This window comes from Eublepharis macularius, chromosome 14 (assembly GCF_028583425.1).
Source record: "Eublepharis macularius isolate TG4126 chromosome 14, MPM_Emac_v1.0, whole genome shotgun sequence".
Lineage (NCBI taxonomy): Eukaryota > Metazoa > Chordata > Lepidosauria > Squamata > Eublepharidae > Eublepharis > Eublepharis macularius.
Window position 1 is genome coordinate 40516833 of NC_072803.1, and position 27378 is coordinate 40544210.

Genomic DNA, 27378 nt, shown 5'->3' on the forward strand with positions numbered 1-27378 from the left:
GGGGGGCTGCTTGTTTATGGAGGGAGGTGTGTGGCGAGGGCAGGCGAGCTGAGGGGGAAGAGGTCAGAGCTGACACCCATAAATACGAACTCTAAGTGAGCAGAGATGAGATGTGTCAAGGCTCAAGAGAAGATTTGCGGGCAAGAAAAGTCCAGGCAGGGAGGTGAAATAAGACTGTGCTTCAGCCAGCCCTGCTTTACGCCTTGTTGTCTTTCAGCTGTAATATTTAACATATATCGTTAATTACATTAAAAACAAATGCTCTGGGCAGCACAGCAAGGGTTGGCATTGGACAAGATAAACCAACTATTCGGGTCCCTCCATTTGGAGCCTTTTACGCTCCAAAATGTGAACAGAGAGCTCTTTGCAATATCTTGGCATCTTTGCATGTTAATGCCAAAACACTATTGTTAGTTGAATTACAGGTCCCTGCACTCAAAGCAACAGTAGATTAAGACAAATATTCACAAGCAGCTACAAAAAAAATCAATGCTGAAATCGCAAACTCAACCCAAATGAAAAGCACCTTACTGCTGTTTGCTGGGCATTTATTATTGTGATGGAAATGGATCATTTTGCAGGATCCTTTTCCACTACAACCACCACTTCTGTAAGTGTCAAGAACATGCTTGGTCTGTAGAGGAGACAGATCTGCATTCAAAGCACCTGCCCAGGCACAGCTGGAGAATCCAAGGGAGTGGTCACAAGGGCGGGTGAGTAGTGCTCTTAGTAAGTGTATGGAGGGGTTAAAGGAGGGAAGTGATGTGATTGGAACAGTAGAAAAGGAAAAAGAGTTAGCAAAGGTATCTTCTTACTACATAATTGAGTAAGCATGTTCGAGACGACTCACAACTTATCCCAGAGCGCAGGCGCGGTAGCGCACCCTTAGGGGATAAGAAGTGAGTCACTCTCCTACTGCAGTAGCTGGATCCGGCGCCAACAGGCCAATGGGGCCAGAACGGGCTGCTGCCAGGCACAAAAGCCATCCAGGACACCTGGCGCTGCCCACTCTGGTGGCGGTCCTGGCCAGGGCTGCAGTGCTCCCTGCCATAACGTGGCTGGAGAAGGCTGTGGCTGGGTGCAAGAGCCTGCCAGGGCGCCTGGCACCGTGCCCCCCCCGCCAAACCTGCAGTGCTGGGCCAGGGTGCCTGGGTGCTGCCCACACTGGCCAAGGCATCTGCCCACTGCCCACCCAAAACCTGCCAGGGTGCCCGATGCTGCCCACCCCGGCAGTGCTCCCAGCCAAGCCTACAGATTTCCCTGCCTGCAGCGGCCTGATCTAGCCCCAATGGGGCTGGAACATGCTGCTTGCACTGTGCCCCCCCAGCAAGGCCTGCGGTGCTGGGCCAGGGTGGCTAGCGCTGTCCACCCCAGCCAGGGCATCTAGCCGCTGCCCACTCTGGTGGCACTCACGGCCAGGTCTGTGGTGGTCCCCACCTGTGGTGGCCTGATCTGGCCCCAACTGAGCTGGAACGGGCGACTGGCAGGTGCACGAGCTGCCCAGGGTGCCTGGTGCTGCCTTCCCCTGTGGTCCCCAGGCTGGAATGGGCTGGTGTTGGGTGCAGGTGCCCACCAGGGTGCCTGCCCCCCCCCATTGCTGTGCTGGGGAATGGGCTGTGCAAGGCTAGGCCGCCCTGCCCTACCCCACCCTGACTGGGATGCTGAGGAGGGAGCAATGCCATGCCCAGCGGCCCTGCCCTCCCCCTGCCCAGATCAGGTGCAGGGGAGGCTGCATTGTCACGCCTAGATGCCCTGCCCTCCCCCTGCCCAGATCGGGATGCTGGGATGGGGGCAATGCCTGGCCCGCCTGCCCTGCCATTTCTAGAGCCATTGTATTTTTTTCTCACAATGGGATTTTGTTATTAGTTCTGAAATAACTGGAGAAGAAAGTCAGCAGCAAGAGACTGCAATATTCTTTCAACCAAGAGGAGACCGAGCGAGGTAGGCCACTGTTCCAGCACTGATCTCCAAAACCCTTCCTCTCAATCTGTGCCCACTTTTAAGCTGGCACAGTGATGGCAGCATTTAGCTTTTGCCGAATTGTGATAGTTGTTGCCTCTGAGTCTCTGTCACTGCTCTGTTTTTCTTTAAATGGGTTTAGTGTGCTACGGGATGATTTATTTCTTTATTCCATTTACAGCCTACTTTTCTCTTTGAGATTTAAGACAGATTACAAAATATGAAAGCAATTTAGTCAGACAGCATAAGACATTCAATAAGCAGTTTACTAAGACTAAGATTCCAGAATTCGAAAAAGCAAACAGAAAAAAGCCACCTACAGCATGACCTACTATTAACAATGAAGAAATAGGATTACACAGACAGAAGATGCCCTCGAGCCTAGCTGTTGGCGCAGAAGTGATGACAGAAAGATACTGCTGCACAGCTGCCAGCATTTTTAAGATTTGGCAAGCTGGAGCCTTGCTGTAGGGGTTGCTCAGAAGCCAAGGCAAACTGTATCAGGGTACCCAGCATGCACTGCTAGGGCTTGCCTGAAACCACTTCCTGTCTTGGGCAACTGTTTCCTGAGATCACAGCGGTGGGTTCTCTTTCCTTGCAGCTCCTAACATCCTTGACCATCCTTCCTCCAGCCAGTTTTTGATCTGGGTCATCATGACCCCAATTTCTGATTCTGTGCCAGAGTATTTTTGGCTGCTTCTGTCACCATACGGGGAAATGGCTTCTGTCTTGACGTTGCCGCTCTGGTAACCAACCAGGTTGCCTCTTTCGCAGTAAACAGGAGTTGGCTAGGAGGAGCAAAGAGCATCCAGGGAGCTGCTCTTCCTTGCAAGCAAAGATCAGTTCCCAGGCTGTGTGAGGGCCGCACCCTGGATTAGGAATGGTTCCTTTGCCTCACCAGTAACTCTGCTCAGCTATTTTGTGAGTGCTCTTCAAAGCAGGCAGCCCCTGACTATCTTTCTGCTGCTTTGTTAAAATTCCAAGCTCAGCTGAGAGATAATTGTGCTACAGAACCAGAAAAGGCTTAGTCCATGATAAAGATCTGATTGATTTTTCTGTCTTGGACATTTCCCCCTTAGTCTGCTGCTAGCTCTTCAGTCAGACAATCTCCTACCCCTGTAGCATTTGTGGGTGATGACTGGACTTATTCTGCAAAACCCAGCCATGGTTTCCTACTGATTTCCTCGCTCACATGCTCACACATATATAGCTGGGTCTCAGGGAAAGTTTGGAAGATTTCTTTTTGCTTTGTCAGGAATAGCTGGTGAAGGAGCTGTTTTGTCTTGGTGTAATGGTTAGCCATGAGACTTCTACTCTCAGCATAGGGTTCAAAGCACAGAAGAGCTGGGTGTAGTTTAACTGAGAGCCAGCATGGCCTAGTGGTTAGGGTCTTCTTGAACTAGGATCTGGGAGATGCAGGTCTGAATCCCCACTGTCAGTGCAATCCTAAAAAGAGTTATTCCATTCTAAGTTCATTGATTTCAATGGGCTTAAACTGGAGTAACTTTTCTAAGGATTGCACTGTGTCATGGAAGCATGTTGGTAGACCTTAGGCCATTCAATCTCTCAGCCTAACCTATCTAACGGGATGGTTGTTGTGAGGATAAAGAGGAAGAGGGAAGAATGATGTTGGAAGCCACTTTGGTTCCCATTGGGGAGAAGGGTGGGGTACACATAAATAAATGAAAATGCTCACAACTGATGGTGGCTGGTAGAGAGAAGGTTGCCCAGCCTTCAGAGTTCTAGTTTAAGTTTCCTCCCCTCTCCCCTGCCTCTGTGCTTTCTCTTACCAAAAGAAGTAAAATCTCAGGGTGGGGAGCCAAGCTGAAGGAAAAGTCTAACTTCTGCTTCACCTCAGAACATTTGTTGATCATGTTCTTCTGGCTCCTTCTCCAAGGCACCAGGCACTGATTCAGGCTTTTCTCCTGACCTAACCAGAGCCATTACATTTTGCCTCTGTCTCACTGGGTCTGCCCTCTTATCTGCCAGGCACCACCTCTTAGCAGGCTTCTCCTGGGATTCTTGGGTTCTTAGGAGATCTGGCAACTAAATGGAGAAAGAACAACTACTTGTAAGTATAGTTTATACACTAGATTATATCCCACAAGATGTGGAAACATCACTGGCTTTGTGGGTTTTCAGAGAATTTTCACAAATGTATGGGGGAATTGGTATCCCTTGGATGGCCAGTATAACTTACTATGCAGAGACTGGATACCAGTTACTGAGAAGAAACTCCATAGGGGAGGGTTCTTGCCTTCATATACTACTGAGGAGGGTCCAGGAGCCTATGTCTGGCCATGGGGTGCTGTACTCAATAAACATTTGCTCTGATCCATTGGGACTCTCCTTAAGTGTGGGTATAAAGTGCCGTGGTTTAAGACTGCTGGATGAACTTCAGTTGTATTGGGAACAAAGTTAAGTAAAATGCAAATCACTTTTGGGTTATTTCAGGTATCAGAAGGCATACTTTTAACCACACATGTTGCAATGTGTCAAACGCACTCAGAGATCCAGGGAGTTGCAAGCCTGTGTGATGATGAGCTGACAGCTAGGCAATAGGCAATTAAGCCATCTCTGTTTTCTTGATGGTCTTGTGGGGGAAGGTGGAGCCCATCACTGTGGCATCCAAAGGGGTTGGGCTGTTATTAGCACCTTCCACTTGTGAGTGGTTTTGATTGTTCTCCTTTGGTCCTGATCTCTCCCTTCTCAATTGTCAAGGTGACACCTCCAGTCTTCACCAAATAATTGTGTCCCCTCCCTCCAATTGTTGATTTTGTAGCCTCTTAAAGGGCTTGGTGGGCAAATTCATCTTGCCTTTATAGCACAGTGTGCACACAACCAAATGATGCCAACAGCAGTCTGACACACAGTTATTTTGAAGGTAAGGTCTTGCCTAGCTTAGTGATTGGAAAGGCAATTTCTGCCTGTCAAGTAGCTGTTAAAGGCACACGAACAGTGAAACTAGCTGGTAACCCTATTTTCCTAAGCAAAGTTCAGCTTTGCTCAGTGAGCAATGCAGACCTTGGGCAAATAAGGAGCTGCTGAGTTTTTGGGGCAAAGTTACTGGGAGAACTCCATTGCTAGCCTGCTGGCCCCTGAAGTGGATTCCACCTTGCACCCTTTCTTTCTTACTTCACATCCGGGCTGCACAATCATCCTGGGGAGTGCTCAAAATGCTGCTTTGTGGGGGCAGTTTCCTTAATTGTCCAGTCAAAGATAGACAGCCTTTGTTCCACAAAGTAAACCTGATAAAATACTCAACTCCTCTTAGTTGTGAACCAGAGTCATTCCCAAGGTTTTCACATCTTGTGTTGTTAAGCTGTTCTGTATATTGGAAAGAGAATCTCCTCCTGTATCAGCGTTGACCTCCTGAACCAACCAGTGCTTGCCTTCGACGACCCTGTTATCCAGGCCTCAAACCAATTTGCACCTCTAAATAGTGACTCTGGGTCACTGGTCATTTGTTAGAGATGGCTTGCGCAGAAACAGCTCCTGCCCTTCCTTCTGGGGGTTTGTGCTCCTGAGGTCATTGGCCACTTTTCCCCCTTAATGTAAAGCCCCATTTAATGGCAGAAAGATGCTTTCTGTAATTGCCAGGGAGTGAATAGCTTGTCTGCTTCAAGTATTACAATACTAGCCATCTAGTGGTCATCACTTCCTCACTGTATTATCTGTTAGCAGGTTGTGAACAGAATTCAGGACAGAAGGCACTATTGAAAGGCAGCCTGGTTTACACCTCTGCAAAACAGCAGGGGCCTTTCTGGGCTTTCCTGGATCTGCTGCCAAGGACCACATAATCCTCTGGGCTTGATCTCCCCTCCCATCTAGCCTCCTGTTCCTTTTCCCACCATTTTCTAGGTTGAGAGAGGTCTGCTCTGCTGGGGAGTTTTTTTGGTCACCCTTAAAGTGGTCTCCTTTCTTTCCACCTTCAAGAGTCAAGACTCACTGTGTAAAATTTTAGTGCACATTTTGATAAAAATAGTTTAAAAAGTACAAATGGTTGCCATGAGCCCAGGTTTGCCTGATCTCATTGGATCTTGTAAGCTAAGCAATGTCATTCCTGGTTAGTACTTGGATGGAGGACCACCAAGGAAGTCCAGGGTTGTTACGCAGAGGCAAGCAATGGCAAACCACCTCTGTTCATGTCTTGTCTTGAAAACCCAATGGGCTCACCAAAAGTCAACTGTAACTTGATGGCAAAAAACCAAACTGTTACTTGGGATCTTCTGGACTAAGACTTTAATGGGAGAGTCCCTAAAGCCTTTAGTAGCAAGTTTAGGTGATCCTGAGGACCCTTCACAGTCATGTTTGGTGGTGGTGTTTACACCTTGTGAGGCCACTAAAGTTCACACCCAGCTGGTTAGAGGAGATCATGCTTTGTTTGCAGTGGCTAGACAGAAGAGGGAAAGGAGAGCCATATAGACATTAGCAAACCTAACAGACATCATCATACTTTGGAAAGCAAAGTCATAAAGTATAACATTTTGAGCTTCTAATTAGCATAGGGTGCATCCTGAAAATGAGATGTAAGTGGCAAAAGATGGTGGTTATGTATGCACCCCACTCAGTCTCAACAGCATCCTGAAAGTTCAGTTGAACATGGTTTAATCATGACTTAACTGGATGATCGGAGATAAGCAGTCTGCCCTAACTCAGTTTCCAGGCTGTAAAATAACAACAATGGAAGTCGACCTTGTTAGGGTGATTTCTAATATTCTCTGAGGTTGAAGGTAGCGACTGCTAGCTTGCCAGCTGTAAGCACTTCCAGGAATGCCAGTGGATTGCTATAGGATAGGGCCTGGAAGGAAGGAACTACCCCTTAAGGTAGTTAGGCAGATAAGAGCATTAATTCTGGATCCGCCTCTGACATTTGGCTTTGGCCAATGTTGGGGGGTCTTGCTTGGCCTCAGTTCATAGCAGCAACTGCCTCCCTGCACTGTTATCCAAACAGGTGCAACAAACTCTTTGTGAATTAGAAATGCCATAGAAGGTTACAGGATCAGGAGCTGCTTTAGTTTGAGGAGGCTCCCAGGAGTTTACTTTATCAATGGCAGAAAACCCAGGGCTGGGAGTTTCTGAAAGCTCTCCTTCCCTTATCAAGAGTTCTCTGCTGGTTTTCTGGGTAAACTTCATCAAAGCCTTTTGCTTCCAAAACATAATCAGTGCTTTATTGCTGCTCCTTGCTGGGGAAACATGGCATTCTCTAGTTCCCCGATGCCACATCTGTCTTCTTTCTATTAAAAGTGGCTCACACAATGGCACTGAAGGCCCAGGCTCTGTGAAGGAGGCATGCGTATGTGTGCACATATTATCCATAACAGGCTCAGCTCCCTTGTTGTTCTATCAAGGTGTCTTCTTTCTGCTCAGCTGCATGGGAGCTGTGTCCACCAGAGGGTGGAGGGAGCTCTCAGTCCCTGAGAAAGGGATGGCATAATGGAGGGAGGGTGTTTGGGCAAGGGTCATCTTTGGAGCTAGAAAATGAATCCAGATGTCCACACGGCCATCTTTACATGACTGTCCTGTGTAGAGATCATGGCACATTGCTAAACACTTGTGCCAGCAGGTGCTGTGGCTCAGTCCCGCGTGTGCTAATTTCTTAATTGACCAGCATGACAAGTGAGCACTGGGGGTTGAACTTGGAAATGTTTCAACTCTGAAACCTGTTTTCAGCCCCTCCAGACTAGCAATGAGTGTGTGGGGTGGTGGTGGTTTTCTCTGAACATGTGCAGAGTGTGTTTTCCACACATACCACTCAGTGTACAAGGAATGGATATTCCCAGTGAACAGAGAGGCTGATGCCAGGGGGTCTTAGGAACCAGTCTGGTGTGACCTCTGGAGCTTCTGTTGGCAATTAGCAAAGGATGCTAAGTCAACCAGAAAGTCTGGCTTGGCTGGATAGATCACCATACACAAGAAGGGGGTTGGAATTTGCCACTTTCAGCCTCTCTCTGCTTTGTCTAAAAGCCTTTTTTCTAGTGATGTTGGTTGCTGCATTTGGGTGTTGCGGCAGGTGGAGGCTGTGACATTTACTGTTAGATGTGAAGAGGAGGTGGGGTGACCTCCAATGGACCATGTGCACATGCATGATTGTTTTTAATTAGGGTAACTAGCTAAGGAATTATCAGCTGATTAACTGATTGTATTTACATATTACCAAAACTATATAGGTACCATTGGAGATGTTGGTGTAAATGGAAGATAATGTACAATTTAATAGAGAAAAGTCTGGTGTTAGAAAGGAAGTATTCCTTTTAATCTTTGCTTTGTAATCCCCAGTTGCAGGAACTCACCAAAACAGCCTCCATGGGCTCTTAACTTGCTGCCCCACCAGTTTCAAAATTAGCCTCCATTCGTTAAAGTGAAAACTTTTGTTGATTAAATAATCTGCATTTGGGCTGTAGTGTCTAGTCTAGACCTGGAGAAACTGAATCCCCACTTTGTTATGCAACTTACTTAGGACAATTGCTTTCTCTTAGCCCAGCCTGCCTCACAGGATTATTGTGAACATAAAACCAAGGGAGAGCCATACATCTTGTTAGCAGTTAACTTTCCAGCCATGACTGGAACGGGCATGTTGCATTCTGATTTTGGTGCCTTGCCCAGTTTGCTACAAAATAAATTCAATTGGTGCCATCCCTGGCCCATATCATGTTCCTCCTCTTCCTCCCTATCTCCCCTTATCTATTGCCCGTATACACGTATAGTTGCTGTCATGCAGATTCCTATAAGGAAACCAGCGGGCTGGGCCTAAGATTAGGTGATGGCCAGCAAACCAAGCAATATGCTTGTCTGGCAGACAACACACTTGTTCTTGCATTTACAGCATTTATGCCCTGCCTTTCTCCCCAGTGGGGTCCCGGAGTGGCTTACCTCGTTCTCTTCTGCTTCATTTTATCCTCACAATGAACCTATGAAGGAGGCTGGGCTGAGAGACTGGCCCAAGGTCACCCAGCAAGCTTCCTTGGCAGAGTGGAGATTCAATCCTTCAGCTCCCCGATCCTAATCAGACCCTGTCACCACTACACCACACTGGCTATGACATAGAAATTATAGGACATATTGAATGTGTATAAAGGGGGGGGGTCACACATGTTGCCTCCTCTGCTTTGGGTTTCTGTTGGGTAGAAAAGCAGTGTTTAATTACCGCAATAAATCAGGCCAGGTGGAGGTGGGCTTGTATTGCCGTCTCCCTGGCACATTCTGTTGGCTGCTAGAATATGTTTGTCATGCTGTAATAAGAAATGAGAGCAATGGCAACATCCCCTCCCCTTCGGTCTGCTGTTTTTAATGCCAGGCAAAAGAGGGTCTTGCCTGGCACTGGGGGGTTAATGAAGGCTTTCTGCTCCACATTCCTGCAGGGCAGAAGAACAGACACTGTATTTCTGAGAGCAAAATGTATCCAGAGCAGCATCCCAGGAGACACAGGCCCTTTTGTGTAGCAAACAACAGGGTGTTCTCCCTCTTCTTGTCCTGCTGACTGTGGGATGCACCCAGAGACATTTTGTTAAGAGTTTGGTGAGATTCCTGCCCTGGGGAGGTGACCAAGCACAGATAGGAGTGCAGCTGAAAAGAGCAGGCTTGCTCCACGCTTCCTCAGTTTGTGGTAAGAGGTGCCAGCATCTCAAAAGCGGGCCTGGCAGCCGCAGCCTCTGAAACCCAGCCCCCTTTTCAGAGGCGTGGGAGCCGAGACACATTGCACACACACTGCACTGTTGAAAAGTAGCCCCATCTTCTGCATAATAAAGGTGAATTGGGCTCCAGATCCAATAATGGATGCTAGGGCTACCAATCTCTCTTCCCCTCATATTGGGGCTTCCTGTCATGCCCCGCTGTTTAGGTTCCCCCCCCTTCTTTTGTGACCAGCCATGGCTATTTCTAGCAAGAATTATGTCTAATCTCAAAGATCTACTCCAAATATCTCAGATGCCTCTCATAGGCAGAGGTCAGAGCTGCACTTCCCATTCCACTGCAGTGCACATCTTCTTAGGGCAGGCTTTAAGCAGAGATCAAATAGTGCCACAGCAAGAACCCCCATCCTCTGTCACAAAGACACCCCCCCCACACACACACATTTTTCTGGACAGAATTACTTGCATATAGGAAGTTAAATGCTCCTTGTCCACAATTACGCCTTAGAAGGCTTCTATGTTGCATTTTAAACCCCAGGGGATGGTGGTGTGACTGTTTTATTTTTTGGTTGAGGAATGTACTCTGTTTGCTTAGCAGAGCAATCCCTCTGCTCTGGAGGATGCTTCTCAGGCCGTGCTTCTCTCTGTCCAGGTGGGAGACCAGATGAAGCTGCTGCAGAACTGTTGGAGTGAGCTGCTGGTTTTTGACCACATCTTTCGGCAAGTGCAGTACGGGAAGGAACACAGCATGCTGCTGGTGACAGGCCAGGAGGTATGTGTGTTTGTGTATGCATGTGTGTAGGCCAGAGGTGATTTTGTTCTCTTTTGTCTTGTGTATTCATAAGGATGAGTCACACCAAGTAGGTACATCCAGTCCAATGTCCTGCGTCCAACTTCAAAGCCAGATGCCTCCGTTGGTGGTACTCCTACTATTAGTATAACTCTGCCTCACTCACTGGGACTCAAGGCGAATTATATGTATGATAAAGAACACTTTTCAGCCAATCATTAAGCAGACTGAGCATGAGGACATTGTTCCATTTGAGGAGCAAGTGCTCAGAGGTATGCTGCCTCTGAGAGCTAAACTACAAGAGACAAATCACACAAGGACACCACACACATGAAGGGAATCTCAATGTTAGCCGGGAAGCTGAGTTTTAAAAGAGACCGTAAGGCTCTATCAATTTCCTGTCTCTACAGAGCCAGCAAAGATCATTCCTCAGGGGGTTTATTTCCATTTCACTCCTGGAAGACTCTGTCAGTTTCACCTCCCCTTCTAGGAGGCAAAGAGGAAATAAACTAGCCCTCTGAGGAGCATCTTTGCTGACTCCGTAGAGAGGGGAAATTGATAGAGCCTTCCGGTCTCTTTTAAAACTCAGCTTCCCGGCTAACATTGCGACTCCCTTCACATGAGCATCCTCATGTAATTTGTCTCTTGTAGTTTAGCTTTGAGGGTGGAGCTTCCATTCCTAGCTGTTGTGATTGAGGGTCATTGATAATCCTGTCATCTGTGGATTTGTCTGTGCATGGGAGGGATTATAAACCAAGAAAATCTGATTTGGTAGCCATAGAAAGCCCCAAACCCAAAATTTCAGATCAAGCACAGATGGTTTCTAAAGGCAAACCTTTTCATAAAGTAATTATCTTGCTTATGTATATAAAAATGCTGTCAAATTGCAGTGACCTCTTAGGATTTTCAAGGCAAGAAATGAGCACAGGTGTTTTGCCATTGCCTGCTTCTGTGTAGTGACCATGGACTTCTTTGGTGGTCTCCAATCCAAATACTAACCAAAGCTGACCCTTTTTAGCTTCCAAGATCTGATGAAATTGGACTAGCTTAGGCCATCCAGCTCAGGGCAATTATATTGTTTAGCATTGTATTATTTTGTTCACGGAGGGAAAACATTGTCTGTAATTGAAGTTGAAATTAATTTTAAGATGTTGAAATTTCAGATTTGCATTTCAAATATTGGATCAATTGTTTGAATTTGTCCATTTCATCGAGATGTTTCTCTATTAATAGTGTTGGTATTCTTTAAAACACTTGTTTAAATCATTTAGTACACATGTTTAGTTATGTATTCTTCAAGCGCTGCCTTTATATAGAGAGGGTCCAATTTAGTTAAAGTGGCTGATGAATTAATCAAGTCAATGGATTCCGAGCAAAGTCTGTAGTTGGAGGTCTGCTGACCCACCTGGGCCTTCTCCTGGCTCTCAACTGAGATGGGTGGTCCTGAGTCCTATTCCTCTCCAATTCTTCTAGGTGGACATGTCAACAGTGGCTACACAGGCAGGATCTATCCTGAATAACCTGGTGCTGAGGGCACAGGAGCTGGTGCTCCATTTGCATTCCCTCCAAGTGGACAGGCAGGAGTTCGTCTGCTTGAAGTTCCTAATTCTCTTCAGTCTTGGTAAGTGGGTTGGAGAGGAGGGAGAGGGAATGAATGGGTGGGGGCACCCTTGTTATGTAGGAACGTGTGGAAGGGAGAACATATGGTCCAGGAAGTGCCAAAGACTCAACTGCATGAGTCATCTGCATGAGGGAGCTGTTGCTTTGCAAGGACTGTTCTGTGGCATACCTGTTCTCTGCCTGTGGTCTGGTTTGTGTGGGTTGCTCTGCGTGGGTGGATGGCCCCTGCCTTTGCACAGAAGACTGTCTCTTTGTGCTCTTCCATCTCTGAGATTCTGAGAACAGGGGGTGGGGGGAATATGCCTGCTACAACTATTGTTGGGAGCCCTTGTCTCTCCTCTTTTGTTCTTCTACACAACGTTGGAGCTTGGTTGGCACGGGGAGCTGATCTTAGGTTACCAGGCCCTTGCATCCTGTAGAGTACAGTCTGTGTTATGAAGTCTATCTGCTTCTTCCTTGGCTGATGGAGCAGCAGCCACTGCAGGGGCTGTAGAAATGGATCCCTTGGCAAGATTCTCAAGAAAAGCTGATTTATGTTCTGCAAGTTTCCATAAGGGCCACTTCTCTGCTTCCATCTGTGGGCTTTACACTCTTCCCAAATATTGCACCTACCTTATTTTGTACTTCAAACATTGCATTTCCTCCTTCTGCTTAGGTTGTATATTCCAGTGTTTTATTGTTTCTCGTATGGATGTTATTTCTCTAGGGGTTTTTGGTTTGTTCATTTTAATTTGCTACCATTGGGCTTTGTGGAAAGGCCTCTCGCAGCCTGGTACCAACCACCAGACTGGCCACTGCCAGCTGGGGATAGGGCTAGGATTGGGGCAGGGGAATCAGCAGCCCTTGGCAGAGAATTCCTTGCCATGTGGTCCAGATAGTCCTGGATATCTCCTGTTGATAAGTCTCAAAGGAAAGATTTGTTTGTGTTGAATGCTTGTTGCCAAAATCAGTTGATATGGCCTTTGTAAAATATAGGTGTTGACAGTCTCTTGCTGCCGTGTTGGTGGGGGCAAAGGCAGACACTATCTGGTTAGATTTGCGTCAGAGGAATTCCGGGCAGCCTCCAATGTGGCTGGCAACTGCAGATTACTCAAGATTAGTTCTGTGGCACAGTTCACACATTCACTTCTTGCCTAGACAAAATATCTTTGGGAAATGGGGCTGGGCTTGACTTGCACCCTTTCAGCTTGGATGGTGACGTGTGCCAGTGCACAGACCTGATCAGATGGGTGTGGGTAGCCTGCAAAATGTTTCAGCTCCTGCTAGTGGCCAAGGAATCGGGTCACCAGTGTGGCATAAGCAGGAAGGTGGCCAAAATCAGAAGCTGGCCTTGTGTGCTTCACCCCTCAGTTAGATCTTTTGAATGACTGCAAGGTAGGTAGCATTCTAGCTCAGCTGCTGCAATCGCACAGTTAAGGTTTCTGCATCCACCCCCCCACCCCCCCAGAGGGCCACTTTGCTAGGAGTGAGGGAGGAGGGAAGAGGTGACTTGAGGATGATCCAGCCATGAGTCTTTCAGTCTCTTCCATTCTGGTGCTCCAGTTAATCTACAGATATTTTCTGTATAGCACTCTGCCCAGAAGAACATGGGTTTTTCTGGAGATCCCTCAAATCCTAAGCTTTCAGTGGAGGGGTTTGTGTGTGTGTACCTGATGCTAAAAAATTATCCTAGTTCTGCACCAAGAAAAACTGATTCTGCAACCTCCATACATTACACAAATTAAGGTACTACATTCTGCAATATCTCCCCTTCCCCGTTTTGCTGTTCAAGGGGAAGGGAAAGGCATTTGCTGGACAATTGGAATCTATCCTTGCCCCTCTCCTGGACTGCTGAAAATCTTATGAGGAACCCCCACACACAGTGTCTGTGAATTCACCAGCATTGCCCTCACAGTTCCCATGCACATCTCCACAGCCATAAGGACTAGAAACATGCCCCCCCCCTTTTTTTTGGTTAAAGCGCACCTGAACCCTGCATGGTTTCTGTCCTTGACAAACTAACTATATTAAATTGAAAGAACCTTTATGCTATAATCAATAAAGGACCATTTATACTATTACTTATCAAAAGACCTTAATTATGGAGAAAATAAAGTGGTACATGTACATGAGTCTGGTTACACATAGAAGGCAAAGCATCAAACAAAAATCAATGTCACTTTAACGCAGTCATAGTTAAAGTGCAAAGTGCCATGTCACGGCTTGTTTATTTTGGTTTTGTCTCTTTACCGTGATACTCTCCTTCATCTTGGTTTCTGTCCTTGCCTGGGCTGCGCTTGGAGAATGTTACTGCTATGTGCTTAACATCCAGTGGTATTCAAATTGGAAATTTTAAAATACTCTTATCTTTCAGAATGTGATGAGGCATAATAGATAGGATTGTCAACTCTGGATTGGGAATTTCCTGGAGATGTAGTGTTGGAGCCTAAGAAGGGTAGGGTTCGGGAAGAAGAGAGACCTCGGTGGGGTATAATGCCACAGCAGCCTCCCTCCAAAGCAGCTGTTTTCTACAGGGGAACTGATCTCTGCAGTCTGGAGATCAGTAGTAATTCCAAGAGATCTCCAGGCTCCGCCAGGAGGTTGACAACCTCATAATCTTAACAAGAGCTGCTGTAGCATAGCGGTTAAATGTAAATCAATTGCTAACCCAAGGAACCTTCCCCCAGCCACTCAAACAGTCAGTTATCCATCCGCTAATTTAAAAAAACATCTCTAGACAAAACTGATGTGGCCAATTATTGTCCAGTCTCTAATCTACCCTTTCTGGGCAAAGTGATTGAGAGAGCAGTAGCTGACAAACTTCAGATTTTCTTGGAAAACTCTAGCGCTCTAGACTTTCCAGTCTGGATTCGGACCAGGGCATGGGATAGAGACAGCACGAGTAGCGTCAGTGGATGATCTCCGTCTGCCTCCTCATTGCTCCTCCTGGATATGTCTGCAGCCTTTCACACAGCAGACCATGCCATCCTGTTGAGGCATTTAGAAACAGAAGTGGGCATCAAAGGATGTGCCTTCGACTGGTTTAAATAGTTTCTCATGGAACGGACTCAAAGGGTTGCCGTCAGAGATCAGCTATCTCCAGAATGGGAACTATCCCGTGGGGTTCTGCAGGGCACGAACTTATCTCCCATGTTATTCAACCTCTATGTAAAACCTTTAGGAGAACTCATTTGCAGCTATGAAGTTGGATGTCATCAATATGCAGATGATACCCAACTCTATATCTCACTATCCAGGTCTCCATAGGATGCAGTAGAAATCTTAGATTGCTGCCTGACAGCTGTAGTGAAATGGTTGCAAAATAACAAATTAAAATTGAACCCAGACAAGACTGAAGTGATGCTTGTTGGGAAGTCAAAGATCTTGAAAAACATTGTACTCCCTACTTTTGATGGAGTTTGTTTGACCCTTGCAGACTCAGTTAAGAGCCTAGGGGTTATACTGGATCCAGCGCTATTACTAGAAAAACAAGTTAAGACAGCTGAAAAAAAATGCTTACTACAATCTCAGTCTCTTCTGGAAAATGGCTTCTTATCTTGACACAGCTGACCTGGCCACCTGGATCCATGCTATGGTAACATCAAAACTTGACTATTGTAATGCACTATACATTGGTCTCCCATCTAAGTTAACTAGGAGGCTCCAATTGGTGCAAAATGCTGCAGCTCGACTGTTAGCAGGTACAAGCAGGAGCATGAACATCACTCCTATGCTGCAGTCACTCCATTGGCTACATATCAGTTGCCATGCTCAGTTCAAGGTATTGGTTATTACATATGAAGGTCTTCATGGCCTTGGTCCAACATACCTATGGGACCACCTCCCTCCCTATGTCCCTCCACGGCAGCTTCGCTCATCTGAACAGGGGCTCTTGCAGGTGCCAGCGTGTACATGGGCAAAATCAACAGCAGCCCGTTCACGGGCTTTCTCTGTGGTGGCCCCTACCCTATGGAAAGGCCTGTCTGAGGAGGTTAGGAGAGCTCCTACACTCCTGGCTTTCCACAAACAATGCAAAACTGAATTATTCAAAAAGGCCCTTTTCTCAGCTAAGAGGGCAGTATTGTAGGAAAGGGGTCCCAGGTGTTTCACTAATGAGTTAGGAACCACAGCTTTCACCATTATGTTGCCTTACATATTATCTGTTGCTTTAAATATGTACTCCTATATACTACCTGTGCTTCATGCTGTTTAATGTAAGTCCTAGAATTGATTATGTTCTGTTTCAACAATTCTTCAACCCCATATTAGATCCTTACTAATACTATGTCTTTATAAACTTGTATTCATTTACCCTATGACATTGTTTATGGAAATGTTCTTGACACTGTATGGAAACGCCTGCCCTTGTCCTTGCCACTGATTGTACTAATCTTACATTATGTAATCCGCCTTGAGTCTCAGTGAGAAAGGCAGAATATAAATAAATAAATAAATAAATAAATAAATAAATGGTTGGGGTTGTGAGTCAGCAGTCTGCTGGTTTGACTGCCACAACTGCTATGAACTCAGTAGGTTGCCTTGGGTCAGGCACTCCTCTCAGCCCCCACTCCCCAGCTGTATTGTGGGAATAATAACAACATTGATTTTGTTCTCCACTCTGAGTGGGCACTAATCTATCTAGAAGAGCAGTATATAAGCACACTGTTGTTGTTGTTGTTGTTAAGCATAATGTGATATTTGTTCACCTTTTGAAACAGGCTGGAAAAAAAGCACTCTCTACATGCACAAAGACAGTGTTTCTAGCATATGAGAGGACTGCCTCAGTGCTTCATACCAACTGTAGCTATGCTTTGGTGGGTCCAGGTTCATGCCTGGATCCTATTTCAGAGGGGGAAAGGCAGGGAGGCTGTTCTGTAGGAAGTACACTGCACCCCTGGGCTGTTTTCCTCCTTCCATAGCCAAGCCTTTCTCCATCCTCCAGCATCACACTACAGGTCCAAAAGCACCGCCCATTCCTTTTTGTGCATTGCATTAAACTTCTACCTTGTTGTTGTTCTTTCTCCCTTGCCAAAGCTTTCTGGAGAGAACTGGGAACAAAAGGTTACCATTGCCGGTGCCGTGTTGCTGCCCCACGTCCAACTTTTTCTCTCCGTAATGCAGAGCGTGCTGGGAGCCATTTGCCCTTCACAGGCTCAGCTGCACGGAGCTGCCTCGCTTATTATGTGTAGGATGTAATTGCCTTTCACAAGTGAATTTTCACATTTCCCTCTTGGCTGTAGCACAATCAGAGCTCTAAACACACACACACACACACATACGCACACACACACATACACACACACATGCACGCATGAACGCACACGTTCATTCACACACGCAAGTACAAGAGGCTGCCATTTGAGCCTAAATAGGTTTCTCTCCTGAGCAGGTAAAGAGATTTAATTAAAATTAGGGCTTCTCAAAATAGCAATATTTATGAGGTTGGCACACAGGTTAGCTTTGTTCTCCAGAAGGGTTTAATAGGGCCTTAATGGATTGACCCCTACCGCGGCTGCCTGACTTCCATTCACCACGCAACCACTCCAGGGGAGGGGAGCAAGAGCGGCTTTTATAAGCCTGCATTCCCTTAAGCGGTTGCAATTTATCAGAAGCCTCCGGCAAACAAAAGGAGCCGTGAATAGGAAGAACACTTCAGGGCATAGAAATCGTCCCCAGCAGCTCCGCCTGTGCTAGAGGCTGCTTTGTCATAGGACAGAGTCTTTACAGCCCTTGCGGCAGCTCTAAATGAAGCGAGTCGATGTTATTTGGACAACATTCTTTATGCCTTGTAGGAATGAAAAGATTATTCAAATATTCAATTAAACTCTGAATAGGGTTTCTTTTCCAAACCAGGTGAGTCGTTGAGAAGAACTTGCTATTGTGGAGCCAACTCAGGGTAGAGAGTTGACATTTAGCAACGTAACTTCTAAATGTGACAATCACAATAATATTATGCAGATAAAGAGATTTCATATGGACGTGCCTGATTATAAGGGAGTGTCTTTGTGTGCATCCTCTTTCCCCGGCAGCCGGAGCTTGAAAGCAGAGGGCTTTTTAGCATCTAGAACATGGTGGCAGCGGCAGGCAAGCTGCGGACCCCAAATGCAAAATGTGACATTGAGGGGCTGGTGTTTGCTGGGCAGTTTGCTCCTTCCTAAGTCACCTTGTTGTATATGCTGTGGGCATAGAGGCTGTCTTTGGTTGCTTCCAACAGCGGCCATCCTCCGAGAAGTTCTTATTGCTGCAGCAAATGCCTCTGGCAAAGAAGCATCCCACGTGGTGGTTTCCCCTGCTTTTTGCTCGCCCCAGCACCCCATGGCCACCACTCTGTCCGCAGCACCAGAGAGCTTTTTTAAAAAGTAGGTAACTGGCATATGGCTACAGCATTAAACTACATTAGTTCTATGCCACCTAGGGATTTTAAAGTATAACAATGTTAGTTACATTCAGAAACTGATAATGATACCAAAAGGAATAAACACATTTCTATAGTTTAAAATCTGCTGTAGCTCTGTTGTAGGGATATTTTCACATTTTCACTGTTTTTTAAGTCCAGAAAGCCCTCGGGTAATGCAGGGGGAGGGAAATGGAAGTTGCAGGGCTAGGGCAGGGAACACCTGCACAGATGTGGTTGTGAACTGCAAGAATGTTCGCCTTCCTCTCCATAACATGTACAAGAGCACTTTTTGACTTTGCTCTTTCCCAAAAGCTCACATCAAATCGGGTGTGGACAAGATCAGAGCAAAGAAGCTAAAATAGGGATAGTGGATGATTAGGAGACTATTATTCCCCAAAAAACCCACCCCCAAACAAACCCCTCCCTTGCACTCTGAATTCCAAAACAGAGCAAAACCTCCATTTGAACGCAACCTTGATGTGTTGTGCATTGACTGACATTTGATAGCCATTTGGAACTAAAGGGTCAGGGAAGGAACAGCTGTTAAAAGACAAATGGGTCCCCAAGGGAGGTTGCTAACATGGCTTCCTACTGAATTTATTATGGCTGAATAATACAGGATTCTCAATTTCTCAGTACATACTTTTGAAGAGACATGAAATTCTCATCCCATTCATCTGTAGCAGAATATCTGAGCAGGTAGGTTGCACAGTCAGTCCAGGGCACCTCCAGTGAAAAAGATCTCTCTCTGCCTGAGATCCTGCAGAGCCGCTGCCAGTCAGAGGAGACAGTAGTGGGCTGGTTAGGTAAATTGTCTGACATTGAATAAGGCAGCTTCCTATGTCTGGTTACAAATGATGGCTCGGTCACATGTGCCAGTCACCCACTGAGAGATGACTGAATGTGCATGTGTCCATGGCCTTCAGTCATAGAGCTTGCAGAAGCATAGCATTGTAGTGCTTTCCCTGCTGGTTCTTTAAAAAGTGGCGGGCGGCAGATTTGGAGGAACATTTGCAGTCCCTGGAAAGAGCAGCGGAGTTGGTCCCTGTGTGGTCCAACAGGAAAGGCCAAGGCAGGCTGCCAGGACAACTTCAAGGTGGTGAGTCAAGCAGCTGGGAGAACTCGGAAGGTTGCTGAGCTAAGGATGACCCCAAAGGAGGGAGGACAAGCCTTGGGTGTAATAACAGATCCCCTCTTTTTGGTCTCTCAAGGGTTATTTGTTGGTTTTGTCTCTTCCACTCTGCATGGAAGAGTAACTTTGCAAAACTTACATACTTTATCTTTAGATCACTTAACTAGAGTGGCTTATTTGCAAATGGCTCTGGTTCCATCCCAAAGCTCAGTCCTTGCTTAATTTGATGGTTAGCCCTTTCAAGAGGAAGGTTTGAGGAAGAATGAACACACTGTGAAACTAGAAAGCTTCATACAAGAAAGGCCATTTGGGGTATACTGGCTTGCAAGAAAGCAAAATTGCAAGGAACAGCCAAGTGTCAGAACCAGGACGGGAGAACAGAGCTGCTGGGGCTCATGGGTTATGTCCCTCAGGTCTTTGAGCCCTCCAGCTGGCCCCAGCCAGCTCCCACATCTCCCCCCAGAACTTCTTCTGTTGCTCTCATTAGCTAATGCTGGCTCAGCTGAGAACCTGAGAACAAGCAGCAGATGAATAACTGAGTGGGGTAAGAAGGTAAGGTGGTCTCTCCCCACTGTGCAGCCTCAGCCTGGTCCTGTTAGCTTCCCCCCGCCCCCAAGCCCCTGCTGCAGGAAGATGAAGCAAGGCCCGAGCCTGCCTTTTCCTCTCTTGCCTGACTGGGATGAAAAGGCTGGCCTTCCCAGGCAGGCTGCCAGCTTAAGGGGGATCTGCTTATCGCCTCGCATTCACGCTTGCCAACAGCCTCTCTCGCTTCCAAGGAAGCGTCCCTGCATGAAGGGCTCTTCTACCATGGGTTTAGTAATGCCATTTGCCAGCATCTGCTTTCTGGGCGACAGCTCCAGGCACGCCAGGGATAAAGGTTTCCATGTTGGCTGAGCCATGTTGCCACTTCGGAGAGGTCGGGGCAGATTAAGGCGATCTCTTCAGGCGGTGTTCAGAGAGGAACTCAATCTGTGGCCTTACACAGAAAGTGAGAGCGCGGCAGGTACCCAAAACACACTCACAGGTAACAAAAATAGCCCTGGGGTGAATTGCCATGGCTGCCTTGCATTACACTTGCGAGACGTGCTGCTTCTTTTTTGTGTTCTAAAATGTGTCCACTGCTTTTGTATAGGATACAGAAAGGAGGAGCAGATTTTGGAGATCACACATTTTGTGCATGCTAGAACAAGGACTGTGTAGGGATTCCTCCTTCCATGTTTCTTTTTATATAAACAAGGTTTGGGCTGGAGCTGGTAGGAATTCTGTAGTTCTTTATTTTAAGATTTAATAAAAATCTAAACCAAAAATGTATGCTGTCTAGTTTGTTATTTTATTCCTGTTTAATCAAAAGGGATTAGCTGTATAGGAAATTCAAACTGCTTTTGGACAGGTGGTTCAGACAAAGCACGTTCTATTACTGTGAATCTATAATTACACTGTTGTTTAAATTAAGCAGGCAAACCTTTAACAAGATGTATATAATTTAGCCCCCACACCATCTTGTGGGTCTCCCTGGAGCACAATCCCCTGACCTCCCATACTTGGCCACCTTCTTCTTGCTCACATCATGTTCCTCTCGACCTTCTGTGTGGTTTTTCCATGGCCTCATCTCTTCCTTGGCACATCTTTTTCGCCTTGGCTATCTGTTTTTCTACCCACAATTTCCTAAAGAAATTGATTCTTAGCTCATTGTACCCCCTACTCCATTTTCTAGAGCCTTTTCCCACTCAGTCTTCCAGGTTTCTCTTTTTTATGTCTTGTTCCCCCCCCCCCCATTAGTGGCATCACTTGTTGACATTTTGTGTGGCCAGCTTCTTTGTGCAAGCAAATGGAAAATTAAGAGTGTTTGTGAACATTCCACAACATTAAAGCAGATTGGTGAATTCCTAAAGAAGTTATCACAGCCCCTTTGAGTTGGCCAGGTTTCTTTGGCTTTCAGAATCTGTTTCGGCATCCATCTGAGTTTTCAGAATAGATCTGCACCCTGTTAGATTTCACCTTGACATGGACTAATTTTGTCTCCCTTTCTTGTTTTCCTGCAGATGTAAAGTACTTGGAGAATTCCAGTCTAGCAAAAGATGCCCAGGAGAAAGCCAATGCGGCACTGCTGGAGTACACTGTCTGCCACTATCCTCATGCCACGGACAAATTCCGGCAGCTGCTTATCCGGCTAGCTGACATCCGGTCTCTCAGCATGCAGGCTGAGGAGTACCTCTACCACAAACACCTGAGCGGGGAGGTGCCATGTAACAATCTTCTGATTGAAATGCTGCATGCCAAGCGGACTTGAGTACAACCTATCCCCTTTAATGGGAAGAGACGCTGGTGAAGGATATGCTGGGTCAGAGCGGGAAAGATGGTTGGATGAATGTCTCCTTGCCCACCAGCCATCTCCCTGAGTAGTTCTGTTTAACCCATGCCAGTGAAAAACTCTAGGCAGCTTAATTTTGAATATACGGTCTCTGTGGGAGCTCACTACTTTGAAACTGTAGTTCTTCTGCATTCAATGTGGCCTGGCCTGAGTTTCGGGTTCTTGTTCCTTTTCTCTCCTCACGAAGTGCAGGAGAGTGTGACATCTGAGAGCTTGATGTGGGGCACCCCTTGAAGGCAGTTGGGAGGCTGAAACTGGTAAAGAATGGATGGGATGGTGTGGGGAGGGGTGGGGAACGGGGAGGGAGTTGTGTTACCCCCGAGCTGAAGGCACTTGCTTCCTTGAGCTCGCCCAGCCCGGTTCAAACAGTTGTTTTATTTCTGACCACTAACTATTTCAAAGGCCTGGCCCCCAACACTGTGGAATCCACCTCCTCCCCTATGGCCTCTTGCAGCTGCTTGAGGCAGTCAAGGAGGTAGCAGTAGCTTCTGTGCCCCATGGACTACAGTAGGAGCTTGTAAGGTTTTTGCTCTGTGCGCCCCACAAATGTGGAACTCCCTTCCTCTGGGAAAAATTGAGACTGAGCAGGGTTGAAAGATGGTATCGAATCATTTTCTGTGGTCTTGAGGTGGGAGCTGAGCCAGTGAGGGGAGGGCTTCGTTTCAATTGCTCATTCGATAACACTGTTTTTTTTTAAAGATCTGTTTCAAAGCATATTGCATACCCTGAGCCTTCAATCTGTGTTTGGGTACAATCTAAAGGTATTAATTAATTGTATCTCAAATGAGTGTGTCGGGCTGCCTGAGATCATGTGCTTGTACCAGACGCTCAAATCCATCGAGGAGTGTGTGTGAATGCAGTTTGTCTCTGCTAGAGGGACTGCCCAGGCAGGTAGAGCCAAGCCAGCCTCTCTGCCTTTGGACTGACTCAGAGGCCCATCTGAAAGTGCTTCTCCTCCTGTTGAATTCTTACAGACACAAGCAAACTAATGCAGACCTGGGGACAAGGGCATGCCCATCCACCACCCATATTAACCAACCATACTGACTCCATCCCCAGGCATTATGGCTGCTGTTTGGCATCAGTTGCCTGTGGCCATCAAAGTGCCAGTGGGGTGATCGGCTGGAGTCCTGCATTTGTATAAGGTCTCTGCATACAACTGGAGTTTCCTTTTCTTAGGAGATGGGCAGTGGGTGGCATTGTGAGCCCTTCTCAATCAGTTTGCAGTAACTAAACCTTAGATGGTCAAGGTGAAAGGGTGCGTGTATATGTTATGTGTGCAAAACTCACAGAGATCACTCAGGGGAGCTGCTTCTTTGGGAAGGGGGAGAAATGAAATCTTCCCCCGCCCCTGGGAGGACAAAGTGGGGGACATAAAGTGGCAGCAGTGTGCTCAGGGACTTCAGCATGCAGGATCGTGGCATGCATCTTGCTGCTTTGCTATGCTCGGCCTTGGACTGAGAGCCACTGCTGTAGATGGTTGTGCTCTTTTATAGGCATCATTTCTTGGAGGGGGATCTGCTAGCAGTTCCTCTGCTCTTCCAAGGCCACCTGAGCCTCCCAAAAGCCAACTTTCTCCTCTGGCTGGAAGTTGAGAAAGGGAAAGAAAGCTGCTTATACCCCTGTGCGTGGCTTGTTTTCTGCAGAAGTCACTTCTTTTGGGTTCTCCAAAAGCGGTTAACCTTGGGGATGTAAGCTCAATAAGCACCCCCCCCCCGGACCAATCAGAAATCCATAGTTTGGCATGGCTGTGCCTGGCGCGCCAACTGGGCTTTTAGAACCAGCTTGCCTTACACTTTTCCAAGGCCCGATCCAGTCTGAGGGAGCATTCTGCATTCAACTGCCTTCCTCCCCCCTTGTAGAATGCACTCTATGCTGCTCCCGCCCCCTCTGCTGACACTGTGCTCTCTGTGATTGGCGTATGATGTCCCTTTGCCTCACTTTGGCTTAGATGTGGCTGTTATTTTGGAGGGGGGGGGCTGACTTTGGTGTTGCTCCCTTGAAGCTGGGCACCTGCTGCTCGGAGCTGCTTCCAGGCATCTGCCTGCACAGCAGAGCTCTGTGAAGCCTTTGGCAGCTAACTACTTTGGTTGCTTGTTTCTGCATTTTGATGACATGTTGCTGTGTTTTCTGCTCCAGATCAGTTGTTGGGATTCCTTTCTGTGTGTGTGTGTGTGTGTGTGTGTGTGTGTGTTTTACGGGTCAAGAGAGTTGGAGAATATAGCTCGAATGTGACGAGCTGTATCTTTTCTTCTTCTGAAAATGAAAAGTGCCCTTATGTGTCACTCTCTCTCTGTTTTGTTCTGTTTCTCTTTCTCACCTTCCTCATAAGTCCTCCTGATGGAGGGAGGGTGATGATGGAACTATCTTGCCAAATGAAGACATTCCAATAAATTTTGCAATTCACTTATAGTCGGTGGTGTGCCTTCTTTTAAGCAAGCAAGCAAGCAAGCGAACAAACAAACAAACAAACAAACAAAGACTGGTGGTTGATACTGGCAGGCTTTTAGCTCCCCTGTGCCACTGCAGGTAAGTTCACAAGTGACAACTAGGCACAGCAAGTACCCATATAGCAGTCCCCCACCACTCTGTGGGAAGCAGCTCGATTAGTCACAAAAGACAATCACAAAAATTTTCTATTGCTGCAAGTGTCTCATCAGAGCCTGCTGTAGTGACCCGGAAGCTTATGTCCCTGCTACTCAATCTTGCAAAGGAGGTAATGTTTCCACTCTCTTCTACGCAACTGCTTCCAACCACTTTTAACTTAGCTTCACCAAGAGCACACTCACCCAGATAAGAGTTTTCAGCATTATTAAGAGCCTCTTGAACAGCAAACATAAATGACTTTGGCCATTTTCCTAAAATGTCGCTCCTTTCCCAGCCTAGCTCGGAATCATACAGAGATGCCTTTCTACTGGGCCAACTGTGTTGCTAAGGCAAGGTCAGTGAGTATCTGAGGCGCCTGATTTAGTCCTTTGGATGACAGGAGCAGCCTAGTGCCTGGTGGTAGTGCCCACTACTACTACTACTACTGTCCTTCTACAAAAGGTATCCTTCCTTTTAGTGAAGATGTTCTGTCCTTTTTAGGGTGTGAGGCACATGCTTGTCTTCAAAATGCCCCAGCATACCAAAAAAGTGACTGCTTTTTTTTTTGCTAGACCTGGCCGGAAGCACATCCCAGGAGCATCCCTAGCCATCTGAAGCAGCAAAAGGGTCTCCAGCTTTCAGAAGATGTCAGGAGCAGGCTGGTATGATGCCTACTCTAGTAGAAGGTTGTGTGAGACATGGAAGGCTGGTGATTCCCTACTTGGGAAGAAATCTGGGCTAGAAGGTTGCTAAGACAGAGAGATGACGTCACCGAGCAAGAAAGCAGTATTACTTAGAATAAAGATGACCTAATACAACAAAATGCGTGTCCACTTTGGGTTTTGAGAATCCCCCTTCAAGGCCCCATGCAGCTGTTAAACGCTGAGTGGGTTTGGGAGCAAGGTATTCGCTCCCAGAGCCAACCTCTACGCAAAAGAATAAATGGACACAAATCTGACATTAGAAATGGAAACGTCCAAAAACCAGTGGGAGAACACTTCAATCTACCAGGACATTCCACCAAAGACTTAAAGGTTGCTGTGGTTCAACAGAAACCTTTCAAAAACAAAATCCAACAGGAGGCTGCTGAATTGGAATTCATATGCAAATTTGACGCTGTCAGGCTGGGACTGAATAGAGACTATGAATGGTTATCACATTATCACAGGTAACAGATTTCCTTTACAGAGGCGTGGTCTGGGGGAGCCCAGAGACGCCTGGTGTGGGCTTTGTTTGTCAATTATCTCAGCCTTAGTGCGTGTGGGCTTTCGGGGACCACAGTTCTCTTTGTCAGATGCAGCTGGCAGGGAGAGCTGTGGTTATCGAGGGCTTATACTACATAGGAATTGGATACCTTCACTGCGGCAAACTAACACGGCAAACTGACTCCACACCAAAAGGAGATGTTTACATTTACAAGCAAAGGAATGTTTTGATTGCCTTCACACTAATTGCATCCTGTCCTCTTGTGATATATGTCCCCTTCTTTCCCCTCCCCTCCTCTTCTGTATTTGACCAGTTCGGATCAGGCATCTGATGAAGAGAACTTGATTCTCGAAAGCTTATGCTACAATAAAATAAAATTGGTTAGTCTTAAAGGTGCTACTGGACTCTTTTTGATTTTACTCCCAGAGGGTTATTCGGGGTAGAGACAAAAGGAGATCTCCATGACTGCTGCCTGAAGTCTGAGCAGGACATCGCTGTATCTATCACTAAAGTGCTAGGTTCAAAAAGTCCCTTCAAGCTCACTCATCTGGTGCTTGATTCCATCTCACTCTGCTCAGCACTGATGAGAGCACATTCAGCACAGAAGTAGAATTGATTTGGCAAGAATTTCAAGCCAATCCCCACAATACAGTTTACTTGCAAGATCTTCAGCACTGGTATCTACTAACTCAACGTTTTTAGCATAACATTTCCAATTATGGAAGATGCGAAAGCCAGCTGTTGCAAGCCTTTTTTTTTTTTATTAAAAAATGTGAGGCATGGTAGAATTTACTTTCAATGCTTACTGCATTTCACCTCGCAAATGTTGAGATGTAATTCTGAGTACATTTTAAAATTAACCTAATGATTATTTATTTTTTAAAAACCATGTAAACCATTTTCCTCCTTGAAAGGAAGGCCCAAGGCAGCTAACAAACCATAAAGTAAATTCATTAAAAGAATGCATGCACAACAATACAATCAGACACAGTTTCAAAAAGCATAAACCAAAAATATGAGAGAGTTTAACTCACAAACCTTGTCTAAATTTTAAAAACAACCTTTTTACAGATTTCTAATATCACATCGGTTCCCAGGGCATCCAGACATTTGCAGGGGGAAAGGACAAGACAGACACCAAATCCATAGAGAGGTGGAATTAAATACGGCTTTTAAGCCACCAATGCCACCGATAGAGTCTCTCTCTCTACATGAGACATCTTACACGGCGATGCTCAAGTGTAGGGAAATGCAATGTTAGCTGGGAAGTGTAGTTTTAAAAGACAGAGCTAGCTGAGATCGCTCCTCAGAGGGTTTGTTAATTTCATCTTCACCTCCCAGAAGTCTCTGACAATTTCATCTCCCCTTCCACCAGCTCTGTGTTTTTAAACGACCCTCTTGTAGAGAGACGAAATTGGCCTTTGGCTCTGTCTTTTTAAACTACACTTCCCAGCTGACATTGTGTCTCCCTACATTTGAGTGTCCCTGTGTAAGATGTCTCATGTAGAGAGACTCAGAGTCAGTGTAATCCATGCCAACACATGGCCAGGGGAGAAGAAGGAAGCCTTGTGTGGGGAGAGAGAGCCACAACATTTCTTGAGGGCTCAGCAGACATTTCACTGGCATTGGAGCCAGCAGGGTCCATTAGGACTACCTAGCTAGGAAACTATTACAGGCCACTTTCGAAGAAGGAAATGTTTGCACGAG

General features: G+C 46.5%; 1 protein-coding gene across 1 annotated transcript in view; it reads left to right on the top strand.

Annotated features, from left to right (window-relative positions):
- NR5A1 (nuclear receptor subfamily 5 group A member 1) overlaps nt 1-21817 on the top strand; it is a 34563-nt gene extending 12746 nt beyond the window's left edge. The window contains exons 4-6 of the mRNA XM_054998154.1: nt 10243-10362; nt 11854-12001; nt 21551-21817. Coding sequence (XP_054854129.1) covers nt 10243-10362; nt 11854-12001; nt 21551-21798 — 516 coding nt within the window. The 3' untranslated portion in view covers nt 21799-21817. The remainder of the gene's footprint in view (nt 1-10242; nt 10363-11853; nt 12002-21550) is intronic.
- Nucleotides 21818-27378: the final 5561 nt, after the last annotated feature.